The sequence below is a fragment of the Oncorhynchus masou genome, chromosome 27, assembly GCF_036934945.1.
Source record: "Oncorhynchus masou masou isolate Uvic2021 chromosome 27, UVic_Omas_1.1, whole genome shotgun sequence".
Taxonomy (NCBI): domain Eukaryota; kingdom Metazoa; phylum Chordata; class Actinopteri; order Salmoniformes; family Salmonidae; genus Oncorhynchus; species Oncorhynchus masou.
This window is the reverse complement of record NC_088238.1, coordinates 65,348,171-65,360,036: the sequence shown is the minus strand read 5'-3', so window position 1 is coordinate 65,360,036 and position 11,866 is coordinate 65,348,171. Positions and strand designations below refer to the sequence as shown.

The 11,866-nt window shown below is 43.6% G+C and overlaps 1 protein-coding gene across 1 annotated transcript in view; it reads right to left on the bottom strand.

Annotated features, from left to right (window-relative positions):
- Positions 1-11,303, bottom strand: part of camta2 (calmodulin binding transcription activator 2) — a 133,192-nt gene extending 121,889 nt beyond the window's left edge. The window contains 4 exon segments of the mRNA XM_064940887.1: positions 1,882-1,949; positions 4,777-4,883; positions 6,567-6,676; positions 11,218-11,303. Coding sequence (XP_064796959.1) covers positions 1,882-1,949; positions 4,777-4,883; positions 6,567-6,603 — 212 coding nt within the window. The 5' untranslated portion in view covers positions 6,604-6,676; positions 11,218-11,303.
- Between the last annotated feature and the right edge of the window lie 563 nt (positions 11,304-11,866).

The following is an 11,866-nucleotide window of genomic DNA, read 5'->3' as shown; positions in this document are numbered from 1 at the left end:
CACAGGGCGCCAGTGGCGAATTTGCCAATCTTGGTGTTCTCTGGCAAATGCCAAACGTCCTGCACAGTGTTGGGCTGTAAGCACAACCCCCACCTGTGGACGTCGGGCCCTCATACCACCCTTATGGAGTCTGTTTCTGACAGTTTGAGCAGACACATGCACATTTGTGGCCTGCTGGAGGTCATTTTGCAGGGCTCTGGCAGTGCTCCTCCTGCTCCTCCTTGCACAAAGGCGGAGGTAGCGGTCCTGCTGCTGGGTTGTTGCCCTCCTACGGCCTCCTCCACGTCTCCTGATGTACTGGCCTGTCTCCTGGTAGCGCCTCCATGCTCTGGACACTACGCTGACAGACACAGCAAACCTTCTTGCCACAGCTCGCATTGATGTGCCATCCTGGATGAGCTGCACTACCTGAGCCACTTGTGTGGGTTGTAGACTCCGTCTCATGCTACCACTAGAGTGAAAGCACCGCCAGCATTCAAAAGTGGCCAAAACATCAGCCAGGAAGCATAGGAACTGAGAAGTGGTCTGTGGTCACCACCTGCAGAACCACTCCTTTATTGGGGGTGTCTTGCTAATTGCCTATAATTTCCACCTGTTGTCTATTCCATTTGCACAACAGCATGTGCAATTTATTGTCAATCAGTGTTGCTTCCTAAGTGGACAGTTTGATTTCACAGAAGTGTGATTGACTTGGAGTTACATTGTGTTGTTTAAGTGTTCCCTTTATTTTTTTGAGCAGTGTATATACAGTTGTGTGAAGTACTTAAGTAGTACTTTCAAGTATTTAGATGGTGGGTGAGATGTGGGTAGATGGTGGGTGAGTTGTGGGTAGATGGTGGGTGAGATGTGAGATGTGGGTGAGATGTGGGTGAGATGTGGGTAGATGGTGGGTGAGATGTGAGATGTGGGTGAGTTGTGAGATGTGGGTGAGATGGTGGGTGATATATGGGTGAGATGGTGGGTGAGATGTGAGATGTGGGTGAGATGTGAGATGTGGGTGAGTTGTGAGATGTGGGTGAGATGTGGGTGAAATGTGGGTGAGTTGTGAGATATGGGTGAGATGTGGGTGAGATGGTGGGTGAGATATGAGATGTGGGTGAGTTGTGAGATGTGGGTGAGATGGTGGGTGAGACATGCGATGTGGGTGAGATGTGGGTGAGATGTGAGATGTGGGTGAGATGGTGGGTGAGATGGTGGGTGAGATGTGAGATGGTGGGTGAGATGTGGGTGAGATGTGAGTTGTGGGTGAGATGGTGGGTGAGATGTGAGATGTGGGTGAGATGGTGGGTGAGATGTGAGATGTGGGTGAGATGTGGGTGAGATGTGAGATGTGGGTGAGATGGTGGGTGAGATGTGAGAGGGTGGGTGAGACACGGGTGAGACGGTGGATGAGATGCGAGATGGTGGGTGAGATGTGGGTGAGATGTGAGTTGTGGGTGAGATGGTGGGTGAGATGTGAGATGTGGGTGAGATGGTGGGTGAGATGTGAGATGTGGGTGAGCTGGTGGGTGAGATGTGAGATGGTGGGTGAGATGTGGGTGAGATGTGAGTTGTGGGTGAGATGGTGGGTGAGATGTGAGATGTGGGTGAGATGGTGGGTGAGATGTGAGATGTGGGTGAGCTGGTGGGTGAGATGTGGGTGAGATGTGGGTGAGATGGTGGGTGAGTTTCTCGGTGTGTGTGTTGGTGTTTCTCTGTGTGTGTTTCTCAGTGTGTGTTTCTCAGTGTGTGTTTCTCAGTGTGTGTGTTGGTGTGTGTGTGTGTGTTTCTCTGTGTGTGTGTGTTTCTCTGTGTGTGTGTGTTTCGCGGTGTGTGTGTTTCTCGGTGTGTGTGTGTTGGTGTGTGTGTGTGTGTTACTCGGTGTGTGTGTTGGTGAGTTACCTGGTCTTGAGCGAGCAGGATAGCCACTCTTCATGTCTGTCAAATGTGATCAAGTAGGATGCAATCTCCTAGGAAACAACATCTGTTATAACTAATTCATAACCACTGTATCACTACCTTACTACTAGTCACTAGTCTGTAACCAGTCTTTCTATAACATGTGTGGAAATCAGCCTTTAACTTTTACTTGAAGAATAATTTGTAACAGCCTAAAACTAGTATATAACTAGTATATAATCAGCCTATAACTAGTCTATAAGTTATAACAGTCTATAAAACCAGTCCAGTCTATAATAAGTATTTAAGTCTATAACAGTCTATAACAAGTCTATAACAAGTATATAACAGTATATAACAAGTCTATAACAGTATATAACAGTCTATAACAAGTCTATAACAGTCTATAACAAGTCTATAACAGTATATAACAGTATATAACAAGTCTATAACAGTCTATAACAAGTCTATAACAGTCTATAACAGTCAATAACAAGTCTATAACAGTCTATAACAAGTCTATAATAAGTATTTAAGTCTATAACAGTCTATAACAAGTATATAACAAGTCTATAACAGTCTATAACAAGTATATAAGTCTGTAACAGTCTATAAAAGGTCTATAACAGTCTATAACATTACATTTACATTTAAGTCATTTAGCAGACGCTCTTATCCAGAGCTATAACAGTCTATAACAAGTATTTAAGTCTATAACAAGTCTATAACAGTACATAACAGTCTATATTAGTATATAAGTCTATAACAGTCTATATCAAGTCTATAACAAGTCTATAACAGTTTATAACAGTCTATAACAAGTCTATAGCAAATCTATAGCAAGTCTATAACAGTCTATAACAGTCGATAAGTCTATAACAGTCTATAACAGTCAATAACAAGTCTATAACAGTATATAACAAGTCTATAACAGTCTATAATAAGTATTTAAGTCTAACAATCTATAACAAGTCTATAACAAGTCTATAACAAGTCTATAACAGTCTATAACAAGTCTATAACAGTCTATAACAAGTCTATAACAGTATATAACAGTCTATAACAGTATATAACAGTCTATAACAAGTATTTAAGTTATTACAGTCTATAACAAGTTCATAAAAAGTCTATAACAAGTCTATAACAGTCTATAACTGTCTATAACAGTCTATAACAGTATATAACAGTCGATAACAAGTCTATAACAGTTTATATCAAGTCTATAACAGTATATAACAGTCTATAACAAGTCTATAACAGTTTATATCAAGTCTATAACAGTATATACAGTATATAACAGTCTATAACAGTCTATAACAAGTTCATAACAAGTCTATAACAAGTCTATAACAGTATATAACAGTCTATAACAAGTCTATAACAAGTCTATAACAAGTCTATAACAGTCTATAACAGTCTATAAGAGTATATAACAAGTCTATAACAAGTCTATAACAGTTTATATCAAGTCTATAACAGTATATAACAAGTCTATAACAAGTCTATAACAAGTCTATAACAAGTCTATAACAGTCTATAACAGTCTATAACAAGTCTATAACAAGTCTATAACAGTCTATAAGAGTATATAACAAGTCTATAACAGTCTATAACAATCTATATCAAGTCTATAACAGTCTATAACAAGTCTATAACAGTCTATAACAAGTCTATAACAGTCTATAACAAGTCTATAACAGTATATAACAGTATATAACAAGTCTATAACAGTCTATAACAGTCTATAACAGTCGATAACAGTCGATAACAGTCGATAACAGTCTATAACAAGTATTTAAGTCTATAACAGTCTATAACAGTCTATAACAAGTATAATACGTATTAAAGTCTATAACAGTCTATAACAAGTCTATAACAAGTTTATAACCAGTTTAGTTTATAACAAGTATATAACCAGTCATAACTAGTCTATAATCTGCCTATAACTAGTATATAACCAGTCAGTAAGTACTCTATAACTAGTCTATAACCAGTCTAGTCTATAAGACGTCTATAACATTCTATAACCAGGCTATAACCAGTCTAGTCTATAACCAGTCTAGTCTATAACCTGGCTATAACCAGTCAATAAGTACTCTATAACTAGTCTATAACCAGTGAATAAGTACTCTATAACTAGTCTATAACCAGTCTAGTCTATAAGATGACTATAACATTATATAACCAGGCTATAACCAGTCAATAAGTACTCTATAACTAGTCTATAACCAGTCTAGTCTATAACCAGTCTATAACCACCGTGCTTCTACACCTGCATTGCTTGCTGTTTGGGGTTTTAGGCTGGGTTTCTATACAGCACTTTGATATATCAGCTGATGTAAGAAGGGCTTTATTTGATAGATTGGTTGTAGACTGGTTATCAATCTAAAAGTAGTGTACAAACAGACTATAACTAGTCCATACCTAGTCTATAATGAGTCTACAGGGCAGTCTATAACCTGTCTAGTTCATAACTGGTCTACAACCAGTCTAGTTCATAACTGGTCTACAACCAGTCTACAACCAGTCTATAACAAGTCTATAACCAGTCTAGTACAGAATTATATAACTACTCTATAAATCAGTCTATAACTCGGCTATAATCAGCCTATAACTAGTCTAGTTTATAACAAGTTTTTAACCAGTCTATAACAGTCTATAACCAGTATGGTCTATAACTAGTCCAGAACCAGAATATAACTAGTCTATAACCAGAATATAACTAGTCTATAACCAGAATATAACTAGTCTATAACCAGAATATAACTAGTCTATAACCAGAATATAACTAGTCCATAACCAGAATATAACTAGTCTATAACCAGAATATAACTAGTCTATAACCAGAATATAACTAGTCTATAACCAGTCTAGTCTATAACTAGTTCGTCACTCTACCTCGTTGGTGTTCCATCGTAGTCTCTCCTTGGGTAGGGAGGTGGTTTGAGGGAGACGCTCCAACAACTTGTTAGGCAGAAACACCTTCATCTGGCCTCGACTGTTCTCTACATACACACAGAGAGACACACACACACACAAACACACAGAGACACACACACACACACAGAAAGAGATACACAGACACACACACACACACAGACACACAGAGACACACACACAGAGATACACACACACACACAAAGAAACACAGAGACACACAAAGGTTGTTAGGTGAAGGAGTTGGTATGGTGAGAGAATAGGTGAGAAAATGGAGAGATGGATGGAGAGGCAGAGAGATGGAGAAATGGAGAGATGGATGGAGAGATGGAGAGATGGAGAGACAGAAGGAGAGACAGAGAGATGGAGAGACAGAGAAATGGAGAAATGGAGAGATGGAGAGACAGAGAGATGGAGAAATGGAGAGATGGATGGAGAGATGGAGAGACAGATGGAGAGAGAGAGATGGAGAGAGAGAGATGGAGAGATTGATGGAGAGATGGAGAGATGAAGAGATGGATGGAGAGATGTAGAGACAGATGGAGAGAGAGATGGAAAGACAGAGAGATGGAGAGATGGATGGAGAGATGGAGATACGGAGAGATGGAGAGATGGGTGGAGAGATGTAGAGACAGATGGAGAGAGAGAGATGGAGAGAGAGAGATGGAGAGATGGATGGAGAAATGGAGAGACGAAGAGATGAAGAGATGGATGGAGAGATGTTGAGACAGATGGAGAGAGAGAGATGGAAAGACAGAGAGATGGAGAGATGGATGGAGAGATGGAGAGATGGAGAGATGGATGGAGAGATGTAGAGACAGATGGAGAGAGAGATGGAGAGATGGATGGAGAGATGTAGAGACAGATGGAGAGAGAGAGATGAGAGATGGAGAGATGTAGAGACAGATGGAGAGAGAGAGATGGAGAGAGAGATGGAGAGATGGATGGAGAGATGGAGAAATGGAGAGACGGAGAGATGGAGAGATGAAGAGATGGATGGAGAGAGAGAGATGGAAAGACAGAGAGATGGAGAGATGGATGGAGAGATGGAGATATGGAGAGACGGAGAGATGGATGGAGAGATGTAGAGACAGATGGAGACGGAGAAATGGAGAGATGGATGGAGAGACGGATGAAGAGATGGAGAGATGAACGGAGAAACGGAGAGATGAACGGAGAAACGGAGAGATGAACGGAGAAACGGAGAGATGAACGGAGAGACGGAGAGATGAACGGAGAAACGGAGAGATGAACGGAGAGACGGAGAGATGAACGGAGAAACAGAGAGATGAACGGAGAAACGGAGAGATGAACGGAGAAACGGAGAGATGAAGAGATGGATGGAGAGATGGAGAGACAGAAAAATATGGAGAGATGGAGAGATGGATGGAGAGATGGATGGAGAGATGGAGAGAGACGGATGGAGAGAGACGGATGGATGGATGGATGGATGGATGGAGAGTTGGATGGATGGATGGATGGATTAGATGGAGAGATAGACAGATGGAGAGTTGGATATATGGATGGATGGATGGAGAGTTGGATGGAGAGTTGGATGGATAGAGAGATGGAGAGAAGGATAGATGGATGGAGATATGGATGGAGAGAGATGGAGGCGGATGGAGAGACGGAGAGAGAGATGGATGGATGGAGAGATGGATGGAGAGATAGAGAGACGGATAAATACACAGACAGACAGACAGATGTTTTGTGATGGTGTGACATCATCCGTGTGCGACAGACAGACTCACCTGACTCTTTTGTGCTCTCTCTCTCCTTATTGTTCATGATGACTAGACGACTCACTCCAACCAGCGGCACTACACACAACTCACACACCACAGAGGTCCACACTGCGATACTACACACACACACAGGAAATCAATACAAATAATATATCAATAAGTAGAAGAGGAACAGATTGGATCAAAGAACACACACCTGGTACACACACCTGGTACACACACACACACCTGGTACACACACACCTGATACACACACACACCTAATATACACACACACCTAATATACACACACACCTAATATACACACACCTGATACACACACCCACATGATACACACACCTGGTACACACACACACCTGATACACACACACATACCTGACACACACACACACACCTGACACGCACACACGCCTGACACACAAACACACCTGACACACACACACACCTGACACACCTGATACACACACACCTGACACACCTGATACACACACACACCTGACACACCTGACACACCTGATACACACACACCTGAAACACCTGATACACACACACACATGACACACCAGATACACACACACCTGATACACCTGATACACACACACACCTGACACACCTGATACACACACACACATGACACACCAGATACACACACACCTGATACACACACACACATGATACACACACACCAGATACACACACACCTGATACACACACACACACCTGATACACACACACCTGATACACACACACACCTGATACACACACACACCTGATACACACCCACACCTGATACACACACCAGATACACACACACCTGATACACACACACACCTGATACACACACACCTGATACACACACACCTGACACACACACACCTGATACACACACACACGATACACACACACCTGATACACACACACCTGATACACACACACACCTGATACACACACACCAGATACACACACACCTGATACACACACACCTGATACACACGGCAGTGTAGCCTAGTGGTTAGAGCGTTGGACTAGTAACCGAATCTGAAATGAAAGCAGACATACATCTGGAATGAAGGCAGACATACATCTGGAATGAAGGCAGACATACATCTGGAATGAAGGCAGACATACATCTGGAATGAAGGCAGACAGACATCTGGAATGAAGGCAGACAGACACACACCTGGAATGAAGGCAGACAGACATCTGGAATGAAGGCAGACATACATCTGGAATGAAGGCAGAAAGACATCTGGAATGAAGGCAGACAGACATCTGGAATGAAGGCAGACATACATCTGGAATGAAGGCAGACATACATCTGGAATGAAGGCAGACATACATCTGGAATGAAGGCAGACAGACATCTGGAATGAAGGCAGACAGACACACACCTGGAATGAAGGCAGACAGACACACACCTGGAATGAAGGCAGACAGACATCTGGAATGAAGGCAGAAAGACATCTGGAATGAAGGCAGACATACATCTGGAATGAAGGCAGAAAGACATCTGGAATGAAGGCAGACATACATCTGAAATGAAGGCAGAAAGACATCTGGAATGAAGGCAGAAAGACATCTGGAAGGAAGGCAGACAGACATTTGAAAGGAAGGCATACAGACATCTGAAATGAAGGCAGAAAGACATCTGGAAGGAAGGCAGACAGACAGACAGACAGACAGACAGACAGACACCTGGAATGAAGGCAGACAGACAGACATCTGGAATGAAGGCAGACAGACATCTGGAATGAAGGCAGACAGACATCTGAAATGAAGATAGACAGCCAGACATCTGAAATGAAGGCAGACAGACATCTGAAATGAAGGCAGACATACATGTTCAGGCCATCCTGTCAACTAACAAACCAGCTGTCACATGTTCAGGCTATCCTGTCATGTAACCAACCTCAAACACACACACTGAATGACCAGCCATAATCATTCAGTATCATTACCATCATTAGGTTTTCTGATGACACAACAGTGGTAGGCCTGATCACCGACAACGATGAGACAGCCTATAGGGAGGAGGTCAGAGACCTGGCCGTGTGGTGCCAGGACAACAACCTCTCCCTCAACGTGACCAAGACAAAGGAGATGATTGTGGACTACAGGAAAAGGAGGACCGAGCACGCCCCCATTCTCATCGACGGGGCTGTAGTGGAGCAGGTGGAGACCTCCTTGGTGTCCACATCACCAACAAACTAACATGGTCCAAGCACACCAAGACAGTCATGAAGAGGGCATGACAAAACCTATTCCCCCTCAGGAGACTGAAAAGATTTGGCATGGGTCCTCAGATCCTCAAAAGGTTTTACCAGCTGCACGATCAAGAGCATCCTAACGGGTTGCATCACTGCCTGGTATGGCAACTGCTCGACAAGGCACTACAGAGGGCAGTGCGTACGGCCCAGTACATCACCGGGGCCAAGCTTCCTGCCATCCAGGACTGTTATACCAGGCGGTGTCAGAGGAAGGCCCTAAAAATTGTCAAAGACTCCAGACACCCTAGTAATAGACTGTTCTCTCTGCTACTGCATGACTCTGTACCGGTACCCCCTGTATATAGCCTCCACATTGACTCTGTACCGGTACCCCCTGTATATAGCCTCCACATTGACTCTGTACCGGTACCCCCTGTATATAGCCTCCACATTGACTCTGTACCGGTACCCCCTGTATATAGCCTCCACATTGACTCTGTACCGGTACCCCCTGTATATAGCCTCCACATTGACTCTGTACTGGTACCCCCTGTATATAGCCTCCACATTGACTCTGTACTGGTACCCCCTGTATATAGCCTCCACATTGACTCTGTACTGGTAACCCCTGTATATAGCCTCCACATTGACTCTGTACCGGTACCCCCTGTATATAGCCTCCACATTGACTCTGTACCGGTACCCCCTGTATATAGCCTCCACGTTGACTCTGTACCTGTACCCCCTGTATATAGCCTCCACATTGACTCTGTACCGGTACCCCCTGTATATAGCCTCCACATTGACTCTGTACCGGTACCCCCTGTATATAGCCTCCACATTAACTCTGTACCGGTACCCCTGTATATAGCCTCCACATTGACTCTGTACCGGTACCCCCTGTATATAGCCTCCACATTGACTCTGTACCGGTACCCCCTGTATATAGCCTCCACATTGACTCTGTACCGGTACCCCCTGTATATAGCCTCCACATTGACTCTGTACCGGTACCCCCTGTATATAGCCTCCACATTGACTCTGTACCGTAATACCCTGCATAAAGCCCCGCTATTGTTATTTACTGCTGCTCTTTAGTCATTTATTATTGTTATATCTTACTTATTTTTAGGTATTTTCTTAACACTGCATTGTTGGTTAAGGGCTTGTAAGTAAGCATTTCACTGTAAGGTCTACCTACACCTGTTGTATTCGGGGCATGTGAAAATAAAATTTGATTTGATTTGACAAGCAGAGCAGGGATCAGCCCACGGCGTGTAACAGTATCCCCTTTATCAATTAGTTAATGAAGAGTACACATACACACACACAGAGAGACAGACAGAAGAGACTCTCAGTAAACACAAACCGGAATATCAAGTGAACCCATCAGCTGGCAATCCTCAAAGACAGTAATTCAGCTGAATTACAGCAGTTATAAATGTGGATGTTTAATATAAACTAAGAGATTCTTTGCAATAAAACTAAAACAGTCCAAAAGTCCCACTGACATCACAAGCAGCAATCAGCAGTTGAAACAAAAACAAAGTGTCCTCCCCACCTGTTTTGGTAAAAAGCTGAGTGTTGGGGCTGGAGAAATGTGACCACTCTCTAATCGACAGAGCTATGGATTCAAGGACTGACCATCCCTGCTATCAAAGTTACAGTTTGAACCATTGTTTGGAGGCTATCTAGTGTTTGTTTACATGACGACTTTCTTTACAACCATTGGAGTATAACACACTTATATTTGGGTTCTGATGGGTTGACCTAAGCTTATGAGGCATTTAATGGTTATATTCTTCAATGGGTACGTATCATTCATTTATATATCCCAAAATTGATGTAGCAACTACGGATTGCCCCTGTAAACCACGCCTGGACAACACCACCACGGCTTTCAACTCTCTCTGACAAGTGACAACACAACATGGTGTGTCATGTTTATCATGTTTACCGACACCCGGTACACCGACACACCCAGCTGTCAGGTATCCTCCGGTGGCTAGGCCCAGTCCTGCGGCTCGCCTGCTGTCCCTGCCCTGCCCTGGATTCCCCTCCACCGGCTAACACCACTCAGCTTCCTTCCCTTCGCCCGGAGCTCAGAAAGCATATCCAGCGCTACCGACGGTGCCTAACCAACTATCTCAGCACCAAATAACAGCACTACATCACAGATACAATAGACAACAACAGCTAGACAACACATCATCATAATATGGGATGCTTATTCGCATAGTGTCATTTAATGGTGTGTATTTTATTGTTGAAATAGCGATCTGTCGCTATCTAGCGTTGTCAGATCCAAATACTCTCTAAGAGGAGACATCCACCAGACACACATAGCCTCTCCGAACCCCGGAGTCTGGTCACCGGCGACAGTCCCGCTGCCGGCCCGTTGACAGCGCACCCAAAACAACCAGAACAGAATGGAGAGGACCAAGACTTACCACCTTCCGCCTTTCCTGGCGCCGCCATCTTCTTCTTAACACCGACGTCACTCCGTAGAGAGGGAGAGAGAGAGAGAGCAAGAGAAAGAGAGAGTGGGAGAGAGAGAGAGAGAGAGAGAGAGAGAGAGAGAGAGAGAGAGAGAGAGAGAGAGAGAGAGAGAGAGAGGGGGGGGGGGAGATAGAGAGTGGGAGAGAGAGTGGGAGATTGTCAGATTATGTAAAGAAGAAAGTAAGGGAGGTGAGCCAGAAAGGGAAATCGCGTTTTGGTCTCGGAGGGAGACAGGTCACTAAGGAGGAGCGGAGAGTGGGATGGAGAGACAGGAGGAGAGGACAGAAAATGGGTGTCGGTGTGGATCCAAGGAGATGCAGAGAGAGAGAAGAGCAGGAGAACGTGTGTCGGTGTGAGAGAGAGGGGCCTCAATCTGGTGAATACCTAGTAGTCAGTACAGTTCCTAGCTGTAGATTATCTAATAATAATCATTCATTCTAGCCATAATAATTCAGTTACCATATTCCACAACAGTCCCCAGCTTTATCCACAGTTAGTTAAACACCATCATCATTATAGAAGGACTTTGAACAACTTCACCGTACATACTCAGTTTGTGTAGAATAAAAGGTTGAGAATAAATATCAATATTCATGTTTT